At 44.1% G+C, this 23,875-nt stretch overlaps 1 protein-coding gene and 1 long non-coding RNA gene across 2 annotated transcripts in view; both read left to right on the top strand.

Moving 5' to 3' along the window:
* Window positions 1–23,875, top strand: part of LOC142599235 (uncharacterized) — a 911,312-nt gene that overhangs the window by 802,309 nt on the left and 85,128 nt on the right. The gene's annotated exons all lie outside the window — the stretch shown is intronic.
* LOC142599159 (potassium/sodium hyperpolarization-activated cyclic nucleotide-gated channel 1-like) overlaps window positions 1–23,875 on the top strand; it is a 308,414-nt gene that overhangs the window by 242,898 nt on the left and 41,641 nt on the right. The window contains exon 5 of the mRNA XM_075738902.1: window positions 12,932–13,078. Within this exon, the coding sequence (XP_075595017.1) occupies window positions 12,932–13,078 (147 nt within the window). The remainder of the gene's footprint in view (window positions 1–12,931; window positions 13,079–23,875) is intronic.

Genomic DNA, 23,875 nt, shown 5'->3' with positions numbered 1-23,875 from the left:
ACCCTCAAACTCGTGGGTCATGATAAAGGCTGTTTAATACAGCAAAAGCAAAAAAAGTATGTAGCACTTGCCTTGGCGTGTTTGTGGCAGTGGCCCAATAGAGTCAATCTGCCAGGCCTCGCCATATCGAAAACCCAGCCACCACCCTCTATTCCAGGGAGATTTTACTCGTGTCGCTTGCTTGATTGCAGCACATATTTCACATTCATGAGTGACTTGTGTGATGGCCTCCATGGTCAGGTCCACACCTTGATCACAAGCCCATCTGTATGTTACATCTCTCCCTAGATGTCCTGATGTTTTGTGGGCCCATTGAGCTACAATTCCAGGTCCACCTGAGCTACACAAATTTTGGCAGCCTTGTCTACTTGTTCATTGTTTCGATGTTCTTCAGTGGCACGGCTTTTGGGTATGTGAGCATCTACATGACGTACCTTCACAGCCATGTTTTCTACCCAGGCAGCGATGTCCTGCCACAATGCAGCCGCCCAGATGGGTTTACCCCTGCGCTGCCAATTGGTCTTCTTCCACTGCTGTAGCCACCCCCATAGGGCATTTGTCACCTCAGGCAGTGCTCCAAAATCTCTACCTTCTGGCCAGTCAATGATCTCTTCCAGGATTCCTGGGTGGTTGGGTTTCCCCAGTTGAGCTTGTTGCATGATCAACACTACCCACTTACTCCATGCGTGATTAATGCTACCCACTTACTCCATCTAGTGCTGGTTGCATGATGTGTAGAGGGGATGTTTCCTTTGAACATCCAGCGTAGCACGGGCAATCGTGGTGCCAAGAGGAGAGATGCTTCTGTACCAACAACTTCTGAAGCAGCTCGAATCCCTTCATATGCTGCTAGGATCTCTTTTTCAGTTGGGGTGTAGTGGGCTTCTGATCCTCGATACCCCCAGCTCCAAAACCCTAATGGTCGACCTCGGGTTTCTCCTGCTGTTTTCTGCCAGAGGCTCCAGGTGAGACCATGCTCCCCAGCTGCAGTGTAGAGTATATTTTGTACAGCTGGTCCTGTCCGGACAGGCCCAAGAGCTACTGCACGAGCTATGTCCTGTTTGATATGCTCAAAGGCTTGTTGTTGCTCAAGGCCCCATTCAAAATAGTTCTTCTTTTGGGTTACTCGATAGAGAGGGCTCACAAGCTGACTCTAACCTGGAATATGCATTCTCCAGAACCTCATAAGGCCTAGGAAAGCCTGTTTTGCCTTCTCATTAGCTGGTGGAGACATAGTTTTACTGTAGATATTCAGGGGCATCACCCTTTTCCAGTGCAGTTTGGATTAGTCCATGACAAATAGTAGGACTATGCTTCTACCCCTGGGGCAGTCGATTCCAGGTGTATTACCTCTCCAAGTGAAAGCAAACTGTGGCCTGCATTCGGCTGCCAAAGGAATTGAGAAGAACGCATTGGCGATGTCCATTGTAGCATACCACTTGGCTGCTTTTGACTCCAGTTCATATTGGAGCTCTAACATGTCTGGTACAGCAGCACTCAGTGGTGGCGTCACTTCGTTCAGGCCACGATAGTCCACTGTTAACCTCCACCCTCCATCAGACTTTTGCACTGGCCATATGGGACTATTAAAAGGCGAGTGAGTCTTGCTGATGACTCCCTGGGTCTCTAGTTGATGAATCAGCTCATGGATGGGAGCCAGGGAGTCTCGGTTTGTGCGATATTGCCACTGGTGTACCATCCTGGTAGCAATTGGTACCTGTTGTTCTTCAACTTGCAGCAATCCCACAACAAAGGGATCTTCCGAGAGACCAGGCAGGGTAGATGATAACTGTTTGATCTTCTCTGTGTTCACAGTGGCTACACCAAAAGCCCATCAGTACCCCTTTGGGTCCTTGAAGTACCCTCTCCTGAGGTAATCTATGCCAACGATACAAGGGGCCTCTGGGTCGGTCACAATGGGGTGCTTCTCCCACTTGTCCCCTGTTAAGCTCACCTCAGCCTCCAATACAGACAATTGTTGGCATCCCCCTGTCACTCCAGAGATCCAGATGGGTTCTGTGCCCCTATACCCTGATGGCACCAGTGTACACTGTGCACCAGTGTCTACCAAAGCCTTATACTTCTGTGGGTCTGATGTGCCAGGCCATTGAATCCACACAGTCCAGTATACCCGGTCATCCCTTTCCTCCTCCTGGCCGAAGGCAGGGACCCTCTATTCCTGTTCCTGGTCAGAGTATTCACTGCCTGACCTTCAGAGTGCCAGACCAGAAGTCCCCTCACCAGGATCAAGGGGGGGTGATTTTAGTTCTTCTATGCCTGGGAGATCGCTGATTGCCGCCTTGTGTCTCTGCAGCAACTATGCTGACAGCCTTCTTGGGTGACCCCTTCTTAAGAGCTGTCTTCCCTCTTAGTTCACATACATGGGCTTCCAACTTAAAGGTGGGTTCACCGTCCCACTTCCTCATGTTCTCCCCTTGGTCGTGCAGGAACAATCAGAGAACACCACATGGCATATGCCTGGGGCTCCCTTTCCCTCTGACCGGAGCAGGAGATGACTGATTTCTTGGGGTACCTCTGACAGCCGACGTACTGGCCCGTAGGGAGGAGGAGGTACAGAGGTTTTCTTCAAAGTTCTGAAGCCAAGACGACACCTTCTCTGCAGTTGGTGTGTCCATATCTGGGAAATACATTGCTGCCCAGCTGTTAGAATATGATGCTGGGGCACTTTGAATCACCTTCCTCCACATGGCCCGTGTGCACAGGACATCCTCTGGATCTTTGGAGACCTCCTCATCATCTAGATCACTGTACATGACTTCCAGCACTGCTAGTTCTCTCAGGTACTGGATGCCTTCATCTGTGGTAGTCCACTTTCCTGGGGAGTTCACAAGATCTTCCTTGAACGGGTATCTTGCCCTCACACTTGAGAGGAACCGTGTCCAGAGACTGCCAATTGCTGCCTCTTTTCCAATTCCTCTCTCAGTTCCCTGGTTTCTAGCAAGGGATCCCAGCTGTTGGGCTTCCCTACCTTCCAATTGCTGACTGTCAGCCCCTTTATCCCAGCATCAGAGCAGCCAAGCAGCAATCCGCTCACCCGGCTGGTGGCTGTAATCTTTCCGCATATCTCGAAGTTCGGATGAGGTCAGAGACCGGGTAGTTTCTGCTTCTTGTCTTATTTCTCTCACTCCTTCCTCCCACTTCTTTGCTGAAGGACCAGCTTCCTGATCACACCTTTCCTCCTCTTCTTCCTCCTCCCTTACTAATCGATGATATGGACCTGTTGACCTCCTGGTCCACTGTTTCTTTTTTACTACTGGGGCAATTACTGTAGTTGTTATTGTTTGGGTCCCTATCTCAGCCACGGTGTCCTCAGATGCAGTTTGGGTGCCTTCCTCAACCACAGTCCTCTGAGAGTACTGCACTGTGGCTCGATAGGCCCAGGCCAGGCCCCAGTACAGTGCTAGAAGCTGTTGGTTTTCACTGGGGTAGGCAAGGCACCCTTCTGTCAAGTGGCGTGTCAGTTTGCCGGGGTTGCTTGCCTGTTCAGGTGTAAAGTCCTAGGCTATGGGAGGTGATAACCGCCTTAGGAACCTGCCCAAATCCTTCCACACACCCTGCAACCCGGGGACCGGCCGCCTCAGGGCACGTTTCAGTATAGCATGACCCAAAAGTTGTCTTCTCTTAAACCAGGATGAGACCAGATTCCACAAAACCTGTAATATGCCAGCAGTATTAATTAGTACTATTAAACAGCTCACATATAAGGGTGAACAAGGACCTTAGGAGTCTGCATAATAAAACCATCCACATCAATCCCTGGTGGGGAGAGTGAGATGTATTCCCCCATCATCTCCACAAGATAGCTCCCCCAGCACAGTGATAACATCGATGCCAGGGCCATGCACATAACCATTGTTTGTACTAGCATACTCCCAAGTTCCTTCATCCTCCCCACAAAATAGCTCCCACAGCGCAGTAAGATCATCAACACCAAGGCAAAGAACAGAGCAGCCATTGTTTGTATTAATTAGCATGTTCCTAAGCTTAGTAAAGTAGAAATAAGCAGTGCAGCTAACAAACTCTGTGACCCGCAGAGGAGCTTGCAACTTAATAACTACTCTAGCTGTAGCATGCCGTTGTCGAGCCCCACGTTGGGTGCCAAAAAGGACTGTGATGGTTTAACCTTGGCTGGAGGCCAGGTGCCCACCAGAGCTGCTCTATCACTCCCCTCTTCAGCAGGACAGAGAGGGGAGAAAAATAAGATGGAAAAAAACCAACCCCAAACTCATGGGTCAAGATAAAGGCAGTTTAATGCAGCAAAAGCAAAAGGCCACGTGCAGACACAAAGCAAAAGCAAAAGATTATTCTCTATTTTCCATCAGCAGGCAATGTCCGGCCACTTCCCGGGAAGCAGGGCTTCAGTATGCATAGCAGTTACTCCAGAAGACAAACGCTGTAAAAAAAAAAAGAATGCCCCCAGTTCCATCCCCTATCTCTCAGCTTCTTATTGCTGAGCAGACATCATATGGTATGGAATATCCCTTTGGTCAGTTTGGGTCAGCTGTCCTGTCTTTGTCCCCTCTCAAGATTTTTCCTGTCCCCAGCCTACTGGTGAGAGGGGGAGAAATGTTGGAGAGACAGCCTTGATGTGTGCTGGCACTGCTCAGTAGCAGCCAAAACACTGATGTGTTATCATCAACACCTTTCTAGCTACCAATACACAGCACAGCACCGTGAGGGCTGCTGTGGGGAAAATTAACTCCATCTCAGTCAAACCCAATACAGCAGGGAGAAAATTAGAAGGGCCGAAGTCCAGCTAGAACATAACCTGGCTACTGCAGTTATAACCAATAAAATATGTTTTTATAAACACATTAACAGCAAAAGGAGGGCTAAGGAGAATCTCCATCCTTTGCTGGATGTGGGGGGAAACATAGTGACAAAGGATGAGGAAAAGGCTGAGGTAATTAATGCCTTCTTTGCCTCAGTCTTTAGCAGTAAGACCACTTGTTCTCTGGGTACCCAGCCCCCTGAGCTGGAAGGCAGGGATGGGGAGCAGAATGAAGCCCTCATAATCCAAGGGGAAATGATTAGCGACCTGCTACACCACTTACACACACGCACGCACACACACATCTATGGGGCCAGATGGGCTCCATCCAAGGGTACTGAGGCAGCTGATGGAAGTGCTCACCAAGCCACTTTCAGGCTTTATTTATCATCATTTATCAGGAGTCCTGGCTAACCAGGGAGGTCCCAGTTGACTGGAGGTTAGCCAATGTGATGCCCATCCACAAGAAGGGCCAGATGGAGGATCTGGGGACCTACAGGCCTGTCAGTCTGACCTTGGTGCTGGGGAAGGTTATGGAGCAGATCATCTTGAGTGCCATCATATGGCATGTACAGGATAACCAGATGATCAGGCCCAGTCAGCATGGGTTCGTGAAAGGCAGGTCCTACCTGACCAACCTGATCTCCTTCTATGACAAGGTGACCCGCTTAGTGGATGAGGGAAATGCTGTGGATGTTGTCTACCTGGACTTTAGTAGAGCCTTTGACAGCGTTTCCCACAGCATTGTCCTGGAGAAACTGGCTGCTCATGGCTTGGATGGGCATATGCGTCACTGGGTAAAAAAACTGGCTGGATGGCTAGGCTCTGAGAGTTGTGGTGAATGGAGTTAAATCCAGTTGGCAGGCAGTCACAAGTAGTGTTCCCCAGGGCTCAGTATTAGGGCCAGTCTTGTTTAATATCTTTATCAATGATCTGGATGAGGGGATTGAGTGCACCCTCAGTAAGTTTGCAGACAGCACCAAGTTGGGCAGGAGTGTTGATCTGCTTGAGGGTAGGAAGGCTCTACAGAGGGATCTGGGCAGGCTGGATCGATGGGCCAAGGCCAACTATATGAGGTTCCACAAGGCTAAGTGCCGGGTCCTGCACTTGGGTCACAACAATCCCATGCAATGCTACAGGCTTGGGGATGAGTGGCTGGAAAGCAGCCTGGTAGAAAAGGACTGGGGGGTATTGGTCAATAGTCGGCTGAATATGAGCCAGCAGTGTGCCCAGGTGGCCAAGAAGGGCAACAGCATCCTGGTTTGTATCAGGAATAGTGTGGCCAACAGGACTAGGGAAGTGATCTTCCCTTTGTACTCGGCTCTGGTGAGGCTGCACCTCAAGTACTGTGTTCACTTTTGGGCCCCTCACTACCAGAAGGATATTGAGTTGCTGGAGCGTGTCCAAAGAAGGGCAACGAAGCTGGTGAAGGGTCTAGAGAACAGGTCTTATGACGAGAAGCTGAGACAACAGGGGTTGTTTAGTCTGGAGAAAAGGAGGCTGAGAGGAGACCTTATTGCTCTCTACAGCTACCTGAAAGGAGGTTGTGGCGAGGTGGATGTCAGTCTCTTCTCCCAAGTAACAAGTGATAGGACAAGAGGAAATGGCCTCAAGTTGTGCCGGGGAGGTTTAGATTGGATATTAGGAAAAATTTCTTCACGGAAAGGGTTGTCAGTCATTGTAACAGGCTGCCCAGAGAGGTGGTTAAAGTCACCATCCCTGGAGGTATTTAAAAGACGTGTAGACGTGGTGCTTAGGGACATGGTTTAGTGGTTGGACTTGGCAGTGCTAGTTTAACAGTTGGACTTTATGATCTTAAAGGTCTTTTCCAACCAAAACAATTCTATGATTCTATATTATTGTTTGATTCTGTAACGGTGAATCGAGGCATATAAACAGTTTATGAGTGGATTGCATGACTGACAATGATTGCAGAGAGGAGATAATAACTTTGGAGGTGTTATATCACCCAGCTGACAGGTTCATTAAATATCACGGTTTGCAATCTGAGATGAAAGATGCACGTAACAGTGTTATGCAGTATCTACATGCCCTGATCAGAGTCCCACAGTCAGAAACAGAGGTTCCCCATCTTTTGTGAGCAGGAATACTGTTTTATAATGTTTTATGTTTTTTTACTTTTTTAATACTCATTTATACCACTTTTTGTCAGGAGTAGTGCTTGCAGTTAGTGACACGTTAAGGAGTTAAAAGGAGAGAATACCAGGTTCTTGGAATAAATGTGATGAGAAAATTGAATCAGAAATCTGTTAAATAGCCATTAATAAATATAAGCTATACAATTCTTCCCATTCCTTTCACATTAATCTATAACTTAATTTCTTTTATTATTATTTTAATGTAGAACCCACTTATCAAGTTAGACTGGAAGTTTTTGCAAAAGGAAAAAAAGTGTAGCCTGCCATCTATGATTATCTCATGTTATTCAAATTTTTCCTAGGAGAATGAAGCCTCAGGGTTTTTTCCAGACGTTATTTTTATTTATACAGATTAGATTATTCATTCAGCAAACAGAAGCAATATCATTTGATATTTAGACACACAACCATGCAGCTCAGCTAGTGAGCTGGAACTATTGAATACTATGTTGAGATATCATTTTAATAGCTTGTAAACATTTTATTATTTAATTTTGCAAATGATTGAGTGAAAAAAGCAAATTAATTTATTATTTCCTATGATAGGGAGATAGCTATCATACAAAGAGGAAAATGTGCCATATGAAATTACATATTGGGGGAAATGTAGTTTCTACATACCTTCTTAATAACAATGCATAATAGAACATATAGAATTTAACTGAAACAGCTTATGAAATGTTTTAACAAAGTGGGTGCTTTAAAATATACAACTTTTCCATTCAAAATAGTGTCTTTAAGTGGAAGTAATGCATTTTCATAATCCGGTCTTTACGCAGAATTTTGCTCTCTGCTGAAGAGCCTGGATGCCTCTTCTTTCTGTCCTCAGTACCCTGGAATCAGAGATAGTTTGCTGCTGCCTTTTGAGACCTCTGACATCCTTTTAGACATGCACATGCAGAGTCCCTTACTAAATAGTCCTCCCTGGAAAATCTAGTGCTCCTTGGTGTCTGGTAGGAGCAAGGATGGAAAGGCAATTTGAGATTAAAAAAGAGAGTTTTAACACAAAAATTTATATTTTAAATGTAGTCTGGTGTTTCTCATGTGACATACGAAAAGCCAAAGGAAAAATAAATAAATAAATAAAGTCAGTTTTGAGGGAACTTGCGGTGGCTTGGAAATGTATTATTTCACACAGATGTAATAAAAGCACCTGAAGTGCTTTTGCGAATGTGGAATTAAGACATCTCTTTTCTGAATAAACCAAAACAAACAAGCAAAAAACCCCTGACCAAGTAAACCAAAATTTTAGATCTAGAAGGAAAAAGATACAGTGTAATGAGAAGAGTCATTAGAGACAAATTATTTTGCTCGCATATGAAGATGCAGGTTCAAGTGTCAAGTCTGATGGATGACTCGGAATCAGTTACGACTCTTCTAAATACATTTCAAATACAAAGTTTTGACAAAACTTAACTTCACTGACATTTTTATCAACTTCAGATGTAAAATCACTGTCATGGTTTAACCCCAGCCAGTAACTACACCACGCAGCTGCTCGCTCACCTCTAACCCCACAAAGGGATGGGGAGGAGAATGGAAAAAAAACTCATGGGTTGAGATAAAGACAGTTTAATAGGATAACAAAGGAAGAGAATAATAATAGTAATAATAAAGTTAATAACAATAATACAAGTGATACACAAATGCAATTGCTCACCACATGCAAAAGGAAAAAAAAACCAATCTGACACCCAGTCTGTTTCAGAGCAGTGATTCTGCCTCCCAGACATCTTCCCCAGTTATATATGGAGCATGACGTTATATAGTAGGGAATATCCCTTTGGCCAGTCTGGGTCAGCTGTCCTGGCTGTGCTCTCCCAGCTTCTTGTGCACCTGGCAGGGTGTGAGAAGCTGAAAAGTCCTTGACTTAGTGTAGACACAACAACTCCCTAGCAACAACTAAAAACATCAATGTGTTATCAATATTATTCTCATACTAAATCCAAAACACAGCACTATACCAGCTACTAGAAAGAGAATTAACTCTATCTCAGCCAAAACCAGGACAATCACACTTATAAAAAACAGGGGAACCTATAGAATTTTCATATTTATTCAAGGGATTCAGAGAATTTTTAAACTTGACATGTAATTTTTTCCCAGAAAGTAATTCAGTTCTCTTTAAGTGATTTGTTTTCACAAGGAAAAAAATTCAACAACAAAACCCAGTATAGTATTTAAGAGTAAAAAAATGCCACCATTTCTAACCATTATTGATAAATGTGGTACCCAAATGTCCTGGTTCTGGCAAGGATAGAGTTAATTTCACAAGGAGCCAGGACAGGTGAGCCAAGCTAGCCGGGGGCTATTCCATACCATGTGACATCATGCTCACCATAAAAGGGGGCTAGTCGGGCAGGGGTGGGCTTGGCATGGCTCAGGGATGGGCTGAGCATCCCGTTGGTCGTGGTAAATCGTTCTCTGTTATCACCCATTGTTACTATCTGTTATCAGCACTGTTGTTGATTGTTTTCCCTCTCCCTTGTTGTCCCAGTAAACTGCCCTTATCCCAACCCTCCAGGCTTTGCCCTGGTTTTTCTGTTCTCCTCCCCATCCCACCGGGGGAGGGGTGAGTGAGCGGCGGGTGGCACTTAGCTGCCGGCTGGGGCTAAACCACGTCACCAAAGAGAAGCTTTTCTTCAAAATTAACTTGAACAAATTAGTGTTTTGTTACACAAAATTAACAAGACCATAGTAATTTTTCTCTCTGTTTGTATCTTCATTTTAGCACACTTTTTTGCAACTGGCATGTGACACACCACAGTGACAACTAATCTGACAAACCCTCAATATTGCCAGTAACATAGCAGGCTGAAAAAAACAAACATGCTTTTCTGAGCTGGAACAATATTATAGAAATAAAAAAGCAATCATGACTTGGACTGAGTTAGTGAAATATATCAGTTGTTGAAGAAAATAAGTTAAAGGTTTTGAGGGAACACCTCACATGAATGTTATGACAATGTGAAGAAGGGAGTAGTAGAATCATGAATGACATGGAATATAAGTCAAAATCACACTGAGAAAGATTAGGAAAAGATTTATTACAGAGTGATAGTGATAGTATACTGTACACTCACAGGTCAGATATTTTGATGTGAAAAGAAACCTTGATAGTATTTCAGATGGTAAAATATTTCTGGGAATTGTGGGAAACTTTAGCTTCCTAGTTGTTGATTTTAAAAAAATGTTGCTAATATGCAGCTGTCCCTATTATTCTATGCATCATTAATTTGGAAACATTTTGAGATGCACCAGTGATAAGCACTAGCTTCCTAGTAGTTTTATTTTTCCGTTTCTCTAAAATTCTAATGTGTAAGCATAATCCCTGGTAGAGAAAAGAACTAGCTTGTGTGGGAGAGAGCATATATTCCAAGAGCAGCATTAATGAAAGGGAACAGTGTAAATTACTGGCAAAACAAATTGCTTTTAGCCTAAATGTTCTCTTCTTCAAGGTTATTCTGGTATAAAAGTCCTTTGCAACTCTCTTGCATTATACCCTACATATCTCAAATGAATATATATTTTTGGTTAGCAAGGATTATTCTTTATTAGTGTTGCTCAAGCACATTTGTATGCAAATAAGATTGGGTAGAGGGGAGCATAGTGAAGTCCTTTCCCTGTCCATGTGTGCTACGATACATGACACGTTACATGTCCTTCTTACATGAGACCACAGCAATGGAGGGCTGGACACAAACACAAAGGGGACATTGCATAGTGCAGCATCTTTTCTTTGGCTTTGCTGCAGAAAAGCTGGAGCACTGCACAGCAGCTGGGACTGTGTGACCACCTTGGTGAGATATATATAGAGCACTGGGTGATCTCATATCCTTTCCCTCCAAATAAATTCATGCCTAGATTAGCTGCAACTGATTAGTAGAGTAATTTTTGAAGCAATACTTCATTTATGCTAGAGCATGTCTGTCTTCTAGTGACCTAGAACTCTGATTCATACCCAGAATATATGGATAAATTTCTTCCTATCCAAGCAGAAACCAATGATGAGCATGCAAATTTAAATCTCACTTCTAAAGGAGGGGGTGAAGAATTCTTGCTTCAGAGGTGCAAAATAGCTGTACAGAGCTTAAATCAAACTTACATATTCATCACACATTGTTAAATAATAGTCCCATGCAAAATTACTTTCTTATTTAGGGAATGCATGTTGTACATGTGGCCTCACCTAATCTCTTGCCACTTTGCAAAGCAAAAACTAATTTCAGTTCCAGAAGATGGAGCAGCCTTCAATTATACAAGTTAAAGGATATGTGCTGCATTTCATAAGGAGCGCATGCACATTATAAATTCATTTAATTGCTCTACAGAAATGCTGATCCTAATTAAGACTTCATTGGCTTTTTTCATTGAAAACAGTTAAAATTGCCTAATTCAGCATGAAAAAAAAAAGAAGAAAAAATTAAATGAAGACTCTTTACATAAGGAAACCAAGTTTCTGCCAAGTTTTAACTCACTTATAAGCCTGGGAGGGGTTTTCTCCTTTGTCTCAATGCCTTATCCTCTTCAACTGAGATACAGATGGAGGTTCGGAGAGGCAAAAGTCTTGGTCAAGTGGTACTTGTCCATTTGTGGTTTAGGCAACTTCATTTTGTGGGCCTCAAATGTATCATAGTTTAGTACAATACAACTCTGAGTATGTTAGCTCAAGATGTTCTTTTCTGAAAATTATGCTATCCAAAGTGGCTTCTGAAGAAGAGAAGCAAACAAAGCAGAATATGGGGCAGAGGACTAGTAGAAACAAGGAAACCAAATGCACAAGGTAAATTGAGTGAGGTCCTCTAAGTCTCCTGGGTCCTGACATCTATCTGTTTCCTGATGCCATGCCTATTTTTCCAGTTCATTTCTCTCTTCTGTCTGCTTTCTACTTCATTATCTCCACAGATTTAAACTTTGTTCTTCAGTCACCTTATAAGCATACACAACATTAATATGTTGTGTATTAATACAGCATATCCAGTTTCTGAAATTTCACACCTTAAACTCTCTCCAAATGCAGCACTAGAGAAGTAGATACACACTGTGTACAGTTTCCCTGTCTGCTGCATGGAATGAGCTAAAAATGGTGTTGGTGTAGTTTTACAACTTCAATATAGCTGGGAATTTAGGGAACACATAACAAATGTGAGGATTTGGCTTCTAAATTAATGTGGATATTAGCATCACCACTAAAGGCAGTTTCCATAATTTTCAGTTGTTGTGCTGTCACATTGTCACCGAAATCTGGGAATAAACCTCGTAACACCAATGTAGTGTTAAAAGGCAGGCATTCTTTATTGCAGCGCTGGATGCATGGGGGATAGCTCCACCCAACGTGCATGCCAGGTGATCACCAACACACAGGTTATGTAGGATCAAAACATACATATTCATCATCTTTCTCAGAAAAGGCAGTCCTATGATAATCATTTCTTGGAATCCATTTCCATATTCTCCTCCCCATCACGCATGCTCAGTGATTTGAGTTGGTGGTCCTCAAGGGTCTCTGGTGGTTGTCAGTGGTCTCGCACCCGTGTCCGCTGGATGACCCCCTTCATGCAGGCATGCGCAGTATCCTTGTTGTAGGTGCACCTGTCCATAGCAACTTACTTCATAAGATTAATATCTCCAAACCTATTGTTCAGTTTGGTAGGGACTGTACATGGAACATAGCAGCATTGTACCTTGCCACGGTCAGTTAGCTTCATTACCTATTACCTTGGTTACAAACTAATTATCTCAACCTGATTCTAGAGTTTCTGTTTCACGGCCCCTATCCTACGGTTACAACATGAGCAACAGTAACACTAAATTAACTAATATTTATGTGAGAGTCCTCTGACATATGTATAAAATGTTATCTTTATAAAATATATAAAGCTTAAGTGGATACATGAATGAATTTTCATTTTGTAGGTGCCTTTAGATAGGAAAAAAGTGGGTGTGTTTTTTCTGATTCTTCCTTTTATTCTCCTGACAGTACAAACAAGTGGAACAGTACATGTCATTCCACAAGTTACCTGCTGAAATGCGCCAGAAGATCCATGATTACTATGAGCACCGCTACCAAGGCAAGATCTTTGATGAAGAAAACATTCTCAATGAGCTCAATGATCCCCTTAGGGAGGTAAGTGTTCAAGTGTTTCTTCATGGTATGGAAAACTTTAATGTCTTTGCTCTTTCTGTGTTGAAATGCTCTTTCTGATTCGATTCTATTCTGTAACATTTAAATTCATTTGACCATCTATCTAGTTGAGGAATGACCAGGAGAATTAATTTTGTATTAGATCAATACAAAGAAATAAGCAAGTTTACACTATTCTGAACCAGTCTGTCAGAGTCACTGCCACACAAGGATGTCAAAGAGTAAAATCCTGTCATTAAGTGTCGAGAGAAACTCATGGTCTTCTGCTGTTCTTTAAAATAAAGTGGCTAGACTAGAATGGTCCTGGGTGAAAGTTTTTTTCTGCTCTCCCTACTTGCTAACGAGATATCTGTGCAGATGAAACCACTGAAAGCCACCAGTGAAGGGAGAGCTTCTCTATTTCATTCTGTGAAGTAGCATCCATGGTTAAGATGGTCTTTACATGAGGTGAGGAAGCTGGAATGTGACATACAAACCATTAAAAAATCTCTTTTATTAAAATTCTAGTTAGTATTCCATTTTTTTTTTCTTTTTAAATGTTATGTTATGATTTGTGTGGAAGCAGTTGGAATTTTCTTTGGCAAGGTGCTTGTGTGGGAGGAAGGCAGCATTTATCTTGCTGTAACAGAGGTAGTTGCTTAATCAGAATATAAACCTGACTATCTTCTGTTGGGTGATCCTCATGCTTGATCTACTCAAGGATGTTTTTGTTATCAGTTGGCTGGTATCTTCTACAGAAATTAGGAGAAAAAAAACAGAGGAGAAGAAGGAATTTGAAAAATTCAGAGAGAAGAAAGCATAAACAAGGAAAAGATAAAAGAAACAATGAAGGAGGAGAATAAAGGAGGAGTGATCTGATGTGTGAGAAACCTGTGTAATTTTCAGTGATACCCAGTAATGCCTTTTAGTGTCCTCTGCTATGGGAGGAGTGGTGTTGAATACATGTATATATAACTCCCAATAGAGCACAGGATGACAACTGTACTTTTGGAAAGATATGTGAGGGTTTATTTTTTTTTAACAAGTTTTGTGGCATAAGAGGAACATAGATCTGTGATGGATTGTCTGCATCATTGAATCCAGCTCTTTATTGTGAAGGGAAAACATGTCATACATACCCTGTGGCTCCCTTTGGTATCTTTTGAAATGTCAAGAGGAGAATGCATTATAAAAATATATCATATAGGACAGGAAAAGTGTGGAAATTATCCCTAGAGTACAGTGACAGTCAAAACATGAATATTGGCTAGTATGGAGCTTTTGTTTTGTTAAAAAAACCAGATGCATGTAGAGACTCATCAGTCACAGACGTCAGAAACAGTTTCATCTATTTCTGCTTTTAAGGAAAGCATTTCTCCATAAATGAAGCCTAATACCTTTCCACTGAAAAAAAAAAAAAATCTGTCTTTCTTTACCTCCCTCCTCCCTCCTTATTTCCTTCCTCCCTTCCCTCCCCTCCCCTTCCTTTTTTCTCATTGCTTAAGAGCAGCAAGGCAAATTTAGTCAAGCATAAAAACCAAAAAGCACTTCTGGGGAGAGATCAAGCATGGAAAATTAAAATAATTAATGAGCTACTAAAAACATGGAGTAAGAATAGAATTTCACTGAAGGAGTGGCTTCTGGTTTTGCTATGATCATGCTGTACTTAGCATGTTTTCTTTGTTCTCTGTATTATATTAAAAAATATTATTTACTCTGTAGAGTGCATTCTTCAGGAGCTACAATCAATCAGCTTGCATGCTGCCCTGATGACAACATAGTAGTTGTTCCAGAAAAAGATTTTTTTAAAAAGAAAAGTAAGAACTGGACAGTGGAAATGCCAAAACAGTTTTCCCAATGAATCTGTCCAAATTCAGGCTGCAGCTCATGCACTGTGCCCTGAAAACATGACTTGGATGTTTGCTTAGTGTAGCAGTTTCAAATTCTATTTTAGCTACTGCTTCAATATGTGCAGTTTGGTAGTGCAGGTAATGGCTGTTTGGTGTTACTAATGGATAGTAAATTAGTCTGTTTTAAAGGCAGAACACAATTGTTCTTATATTGGATGGGATATACCATTTTACATGCCAATAACTGTACAAGGCTATAACGTCCAGGTGATAGAACAGATTTCCTTGCTGCATCATTCAAGAATAAATATTTACTGCATTTCTTTTTAATGAATCCTGCATTTTATTATACCCTGAGTTTAGCGTAGGGTAAGAATTAAACATTCAGAGTCTCCACAGGGCATACTTAGTTTGATGAAAGTAGCTTCTGATGAAGACATTAAACTGAAACCATTATTTCCTCACTTACGGTAAGTAGAACAAAAGAAACCACACAAACTACTGCATAATTATAGCATGAATATCATCAAATGCTATAAAAAAAAGTTGCAGTGTTTTCACTTCTCCTTGTTTTCAGCCTTTCAAGTTTACTGTATGGGCTGAAATTTTCCACAGCTAGGCTGTCTTTAGGAGCGATGACCTTTCTTGGTCCATGTTTTAAAAATTTGGTTCACACTTTTTTTAGCAGAAAAGTAATTATGCATGATAAATATGACCATTCAACCATTAAAAAAAGCTAAAGGGCATAGTATTAGGAGTTGAAATCTGGTGTAAAATTGATTCTTACATGATAAATACTAATAAAGCTGTATATGCTTATAGTAGAGGTAAGACATTTTTGGTAAAAGAGGATGGATGTTCATTTATCTTAGCTTCTGAAAATTTTATATGGAATATTCATAGTAGAATGGATGAGGAAAATAATGAAAAGCTAAGAAAAGGTTTGATGTATATGTGTGAGTGGCTAATTTTTTTTGGGTAACAGAAAATAGTCATGTTTATTGTGGGGAATTAACTGGGGCTTCATACTAAAAAGGAAAAAAGGATGCTGAATAGTTCTAAATTTTACAAGGCTCTCTAGGTGCTTCATAGCTGAGTAAAGCAACTGTAAACTTGGTAAACCGAGTGGTAGCTGACCTGTATCATTTAAGGATAAGCTTGTATTAATAAAGAGATTCCCTTCAATGACTGGGAACTAAGGTAGACACTTATTAGAAAATGGGACTTAAAAAACCTCATCTTCTCCATGGTTAAGTTAGTTGCACAATTTGGGTATATTAGTCCCATGATAATGTAGTTAATTGGGTATCCTCAGCTCTACACACTCAAAATGAATTAACCATGCATTACCATATGTAGTGTGCTACTACCTGCTCTTAAGGAAATGTCCTCTCTGATGAAAGTTAGGAATTAAATGTTTCTTTTAATTAAATTTCTTTTAATTTGTTTTAATTAAATTCAGAAATTTCACTCTTACTGAAAAACATATACCCTTTTTCACAGGTAGACTTATCTGATAATTGTCTGGCCTTCTTGAGAATCAGATAGTCAGGAGACTCCTGGCAGTTACATTTTCTGTAGAGATGGAAGATTTTAAATTGCATCTGGCAGGCCATGCAGGATTGTATTCATTTAACCTATCTGTAGCTCTATACAAGTTCTGCATCAAATCTGAGCTAATCATCAGGCTCCCTCTGCACACACCCCTGAGTAAACATGCAGGTGTTTATGAGGTTGTTTCAGAAATGAGTCTCATTGTCTGACTCAATTCTTTCAGGGGTGCTATGTCACCATAAAACTTTCTTTTCAAGGTCCAAGATAGTGTTCCAGGTGGTGGCATGGGTCACATGGTTTCCATGTTTCCAACCATTCAGTAGTCACTTCCACCATTGTAAGCACATGGTGCTTGCCTTGGCAAGTTCATGGTAGTGTGATATACTCAATTTGCCAGGCTTCCCCATATTGATATTTCAACCATCATCCTCTATACCAAAAAGGCTTGCTTGATTATGGCACATGTTTTAGATTCATGGATAACCTATGCAATGGCATCAATAGTCAAGTCCACCCCTTGATCACAAGCCCATTTTTACGTTGCATCCCTTCCTAGATGTCCTGATATGTCATGGCCCATTGAGCTATAAATAGCTCACCCTTATGTTTCCAGTCCAGATCCACCTGAGGCACAATTCTAGCAGCTTGGTTCACCTGTTCATATTATCAGTACTGTTTCCAGCACAAATCCAAAAACATACCCCATACTAGCTACTGTGACGAAAATTAACTCTATCCCAGCAAAAAACCAGCACAACCCCTCCACACATACACTCTCACTGTAAGGAAAACCTAGCTGACTAGCTTAGAAAAAAGGCTACATCCTCAAACAGCAGCTGACATGTGAGTTAAATTCTACCTTTAATAAAATTTGCAATTAACTATCTCCCTCATTTCTTGAGGTAGTAATTAGCAATTGGTAGCAATTAGCGTGTTTCCCTTAATTAAATATTGTCTCGGGTTCTTCAGCAGACAGAGATTCTTGTGAAATTTTCTAGAGTTTACATTTTTTAATTCAAAGTTCTTACCACCTACATGCTTGAACATCATCTGGCATCAGAAGGCCCTAGTTCCAAAAGTGATCTTTATAACTGTCATGACACAAAAAGGAGATGGTACAAACAAGAAAAAAAAAACAACAAAACAACATACCCCTGTGGTGGGTCGACCCTGGCTGGGGACCAGGTGCCCACCAGAGCCGCTCTATCACTCCCCTCCTTCTCTAGACAGGGGAGAAAAGGTATAACTAAAAAAAAAAACTTATGGGTCAAGATAAGGACAGGGAGAGGTCATTCTCTAATTATCATCACGAGCAAAACAGACTGAACTTAGAGAGGGAATTCATCTTAGTTATTACTAAGCAAAACAGAGTAGAGGAATGAGAAATAAAATCAAATCTTAAAACACCTCCCCCCACCCCTCCCATCTTCCCGGGCTCAACTTCACTCCCGGCTTCAACCTCCGCCCCCCTCAGAGGCACAGGGGGATGGGGAGTGGGGGTTACAGTCAGTTCATCACGCGGTGTTTCTGCCGCTTCTTCATCCTCAGGGGAAGGACTACTCTCATCGTTGCCCTGCTCCAGCGTGGGATCCCTCTCACGGGAGACAGTCCTTCACGGCCTTCTCCAACGTGAGTCTCCTCCATGGGGTGCAGACCTTCAGGAGCAAACTGCTCCAGCGTGGGTCCCCCATGGGGTCACAAGTCCTGTCAGCAAACCTGCTCTGGCGTGGGCTCCTCTCTCCACGGATCCACAGGTCCTGCCAGGAGCTTGCTCCAGCGCGGGCTTCCCACGGGGTCACAGCCTCCTTCAGGTGTCTCCACCTGCTCTGGTGTGGGGTCCTCCTGCAGGTAGAATCTCTACACCCCCTCATCCTCCCTCCATGGGCTGCTGCAGGGGGACAGCCTGCTTCACCATGGTCTTCACCATGGGCTGCAGGGGAATCTTGCTCTGGCGCCAGGAGCACCTCCTCCCCCTCCTTCTGCACTGACCTTGGTGTCTGCAGAGTTTCTTACATCTTCTCACTCCTCTCTCTGGCTGCAAAAGCGCTCTCTAACTTTTTTTTCTCTTTCTTAAATATGTTATCACAGAGGCGCTGATTGGCTTGGCCTTGGCCAGCGGCGGGTCCGTCTTGGAGCGGGCTGGCATTGGCTCTATCAGACACAGGGGAAGCTTCTAGCAGCTTCTCACAGAAGCCACCCCTGTAGCCCCCCCTGTAGCCCCCCCCGCTGCCAAAACCTTGCCACGCAAAACCAACACATTCCACCCCTCGCCTCTGTGAATCACATATTTAAGAATTATCATTAAAATATACATTCAACACAAAACTTCAGGAATACTAATCACATCAACAAGGAAAAAGAAAAAAGAATTCCCCACACCAACATCAAAACACTATCACAACACCAAACAAGAGTGGACAATCTACACACAAAATCGACCTCTAGTCCCTTCACCACTATATCACTCTCAAGTTACGTTCAGTCAATGTTTTGCCCGTTACCTCTTCCAATTACCATCCTTATCTCGATTTTCTCGTGCCCCACGGTGGGCGCCAAAAAGGACTGTGGTGGGTTGACCCTGGCTGGGGGCCAGGTGCCCACCAGAGCCGCTCTATCACTCGCCTCCTCAGCAAGGCAGGGAGGGGAGAAAGGAAGATGGAGAAAAACAACCCCAAACTCGTGGGTCGAGATAAAGGCAGTTTAATGTAGCTAAAGCAAAAAGCCGTGCGCGGAAGCAAAGCAAAAAGCAAAGATTATTCTCTACTTCCCATCAGCAGGCGATGTCCGGCCACTTCCTGGGAAGTAGGGCTTCAGTATGCGTGCCCCTTCCTCCGGAAGACAAACACTGTAAAAAAAAAAAAAACAACGAATGCCCCCGCCCTGTTCCTCCCCCTATTCTCAGTTTCTTACTGCTGAGCATGATGTCATATGGTATGGAATATCCCTTTGGTCACTTTGGGTCAGCTGTCCTAGCTGTGTCCCCTCCCAAGATCTTGCCCACCCCCAGCCTACTGCTGGGGAAAAAGAAATGTTGGAAAGACAGCCTTGAGGTGTGCTGGCACTGCTCAGTAGTAGCCAAAACACTGATGTGTTATCAACACCTTTCTAGCTACCAATACACAGCACAGCACCATGAGGGCTGCTGTGGGGAGAATTAACTCCATCTCAGCCAGACCCAATACAACCCCCTTTGGCTAGTTTGGGTCACCTGTCCTGGCTGTGTCCCATCCCAGCTTCTGGTGAAAATTAACTCTATCCTAGCCAAAGCCAGGACATTATCCCCCCCTTATTCCATACCATCTATGTCATGCCCAGATCCTACACTTCCCAATTAATCACTACCATTTTCACTGTGTTTGAGAGATATATATACACACACATAGAGATATCATTCCCTTAGTCTAGAAGCCATCACTCTATGATCTCCATTGAGTTCATTTAGTCTGTGACTTTGGGCTCCATCTGTCATAACAGTCTCTCAGGGCAGGAGTGATGATGTGTGCTGTTGGATTGTTGCATGCTGCATCTGGAGCTTGCGGCTGGTGTATCTGGTGTGGTCCATGCTCGCAGCCTCCGGGTTGAAGTTGTTGATTTCAAGGAAGTTGCTGGGCGCTGGTTGCTAAGGCTAGTTCTAGTTCCATCATTGCAGTATTAATCCTTTGTTAATTTAGGTGATTCTTACTGTAATTCTGTTGATACAGTATATAGCAATTGTAGCAGCGATGACATACAAAGACAGGTTGATTTAGCAAATAACAGCAGACAATTTAATTTGTTGGCTATTCTCACCCAAAATCAAATCCCCTTGGGGTACACATCAGACTTGCCCATCCTTCTGAATCACCCACCAAGTGCACCCTGGTCCCTGAGCAAAAGCAATCCCACGGATGGGTTTACCTTTGCCTGAAGCAGGGATAACCCAAACTGTTTTACCCAACTTATTTTTCATGCGCACTACAGGAACTATATCCCCTTCTGCTGGGCGTGGAAATTTTGACTGGGCAGGGCCAGCTCGATTGGTAGACCCCCCTAGAGTTAACTAACCAGGTGGCCTTTGCTAAATGCGTGTCCCAGTGTTTGAGGGTCCCAACACCCATTGCTCTCAGGGTGGTTTTTAGCAGTCCATTGAACCTTTCAATTTTCCCAGAGGCTGGTGCATGGTAGGGGATGTGATACACCCACTCAATGCCATGCTCTTTGGCCCAGGTGTCTATGAGGTTGTTCCGAAAATGAGTCCCGTTGTCTGACTCAATTCTCTCTGGGGTGCCATGTCACCACAGGACTTGCTTTTCAAGACCCAGAATAGTGTTCCGGGCAGTGGCATGGGGCACAGGATATGTTTCCAGCCACCCAGTGGTTGCTTCCACCATTGTAAGAACATAACGCTTGCCTTGGCAGGTTTGTGGGAGTGTGATGTAATCAATCTACCATGCCTCCCCATATTTATATTTCAGGCATCGTCCTCCATACCAGACAGGCTTTACCCGCTTGGCTTGCTTGATTGCGGCACATGTTTCACATTGATGGATGACCTGTGAGATGGTCTCCATGCTCAAGTCCACCCCTCGGTCATGAGACTATCTATATGTTGCATCTCTTCCTTGATAGGCTGAGGTGTCATGGGCCCACCGAGCTATAAACAATTCATCTTTATGCTGCCAGTCCAGATCTATCTACCTGAGCCACTTCTATCTTGGCAGCCTGATCTACCTGCTGGTTGTTCTGATGTTCCTCAGTGGCCCGACTCCTGAGTATGTGGGCATCTACATGACGTACTTTCACAAGCAGCTTCTCTAGCCGGGCAGCAATATCTTGCCACAGTGGGGCAGCCCAGATGGGTTTGCCTCTGCGCTGCCAGTCGTTCTGTTTCCATTGCTGTAACCACCCCCACAGGGCATTGGCCACCATCCATGAGCCAGCATAGAGGTACAGCGTTGGCGATTTTTCTCTTTCAGCAATATCTAAAGCCAGCTGGATGGCTTTCACCTCTGCAAACTGGCTCGATTCACCTTCTCCTTCAGCAGCTTCTGCAACTCGCCGTGTAGGACTCCATACAGAAGCCTTCCACCTCCGATGTTTTCCCACAATGTGACAGGACCCATTAGTGAACAGGGCGTATGGTTTCTCATCCTCTGTTAGTTTATTATACGGTGGGGCTTCTTCAGCACGTCACCTCCTCCTCTGGCGACATTCCGCAATCTTTCCCTTCTGGCTAGTCTGTCATCACTTCCAGAATTCCTGGACGATTGGGGCTTCCTATTCTAGCCCATTGTGTGATCAGTGCAACCCACTTACTCCACGTAGCATCGGTTGCATGATGTGTAGAAGGAGCCCTCTCTTTGAACATCCAACCCAGCACTGGCATTCGGGGTGCCAGGAGGAGCTGTGCTTCAGTGCCAATCACTTCTGAAGCCGCTCGAACCCATTCGTAGGCTGCCCATATCTCCTTTTCCGTTGGAGTGTAGCGGGCCTCGGACCCTCTGTATCCCCGGCTCCAAAACCCCAGGGGTCGACCTCGAGTCTCCCCTGGTGCTTTCTGCCAGAGACTCCAGGTAGGGCCATTCTCCCCGGCTGCAGTGTACAGCACATTTTTTACATCTGGTCCTGCTCGGACTGGCCCAAGGGCCACCGCATGAACTGTTTCCTATGTAACTTGTTCAAAGGTTTGTCCTTGCTCAGGGCCCCATTTGAAATCATTCTTCTTCCGGGTTACATGGTAGAGAGGGCTTACAATGGGACTGTAATTTGGAACGTGCATTCACCAGAAACCCACGACGCCGAAGAAAGCCTGTGTTTCCTTTTTGTTGGTTGGTGGAGACATGGCTGCTATTTTGCTGATAATATCCATTGGTATCTGATGACGTCCGTCTTGCCATCTTATTCCTAAAAATTGGATCTCCTGTGCAGGCCCATTGACCTTACTTCGTGGAGGCTTCCACTCTCCATTGAACTTCCACGCTGGCCATATGGGACTGTTAAAGGGTGAGGGGGTTCTGCTGATCACTCCTTGGCTCTTCAGTTGATGAATTAGTTTGTGGATGGGAACCAGGGAGTCTCTGTTGGTGCAGTATTGCTGCTGGTGCACCGTTGTGGTAGCTGTTGGCACCTGTTGTTCTTTGACCCTGAGCAACCCCACAACAGAAGGGTCCTCCAAGAAACCGGGCAAACTAGAAAATGGTTCAATTTCCTCCGTCTGCAAGGCAGCTATTCCGAAAGCCCACCAGTAGCCTTTTGGGTCTTTGAAATATCCTCTCCTGAGGTAGTCTATGCCCAGGATGCACGGAGCCTCTGGGCCAGTCACAATGGGGTGCTTTTCCCACTCATTCCCAGTTAGACTTGCTTCAGCCTCCAACAGAGTCAACTGTTGGGATCCCCCTTGTCACACCAGAAATAGAGATGGGTTCTTCCCCTTCATGGCTGATGGCATTATACTGTGCACTGGTGTCCATGAGAGCCTTGTACTCTTGTGGATCTGACGTGCCAGGCCATCAGATCCACACAGTTCGCTAAATCCTATTGTCCCTTTCCTCCACCTGGCTGGAGGCAGGGCCCCTCTAATCCTGCTCATCATATTTGCTACTCACTTCTTGGAAAAAGGACTTAGAAGTCCCTTCAGGAGGATCATATGTATGAGTAGGCCTTTCACTTGATCTGGGGGACTGCTTGGTGGAAATTGGAGCGGCATTTTTCCTGGGAGAATCCCCTTTTGTGACTGTTTTGCCTTGCAACTCATGTACACATGCCTGTAGGATCAAGGTAGGTTTTCCATCCTGCTTCCTCATGTGCTCTCCGTGGACACGGTTGTAAAACCACAGGGTACCTCGTGGTGTGTATGCTCCATATCCCCTCTCCGGAGCAGAAGAACACTTACTCCTAACAGCTGAAATACGAGTCTGTGCAGGTGGGGAGTATGATATATCCTCTTTGAGTTGCTGGACGTCCTGGGACAGTTTCTCCACAGCTGAGATGAGGGAGGAAGAAAGGCTCTCTTCATATTACTGGAGTCGGCCAGCCATTTTATCCACCGTTGGCCCCTCTTTGTCTTCCCAGTCCATCACTGCTTATGAGTTGGCATATGATGATGGTGCGCTCTGTACAAAGTTCCACCACATGGGTCATGTGCACTGGACTTCATCCGGATCTGTGGGTAACTGCACATTGTCTGGGTCATTATAAACCATCTCCCGCACGGCTAATTCCCTCAGGTACTGGATTCCTCATTCCATGGTGGTCCACTTGCCTGGCTGACATTATAACACCTTCACTGAAGGGATACCTTTCCTTCACGCTTGACAGGAGTCACCTCCAGAGGCTGAGGGCTTGTGCCTTCTTCCCAATTGCCTTTTCAATGCCCCCTTCCCTAGACAGGGATCCCAGCTGCTTGGCCTCCCTGCCC

This window comes from Balearica regulorum, chromosome W (assembly GCF_011004875.1).
Source record: "Balearica regulorum gibbericeps isolate bBalReg1 chromosome W, bBalReg1.pri, whole genome shotgun sequence".
In the NCBI taxonomy this organism is placed as follows: Eukaryota; Metazoa; Chordata; class Aves; order Gruiformes; family Gruidae; genus Balearica; species Balearica regulorum.
The sequence above is the reverse complement of the archived record's forward strand: the minus strand, read 5'-3'. Positions and strand labels throughout refer to the sequence as shown.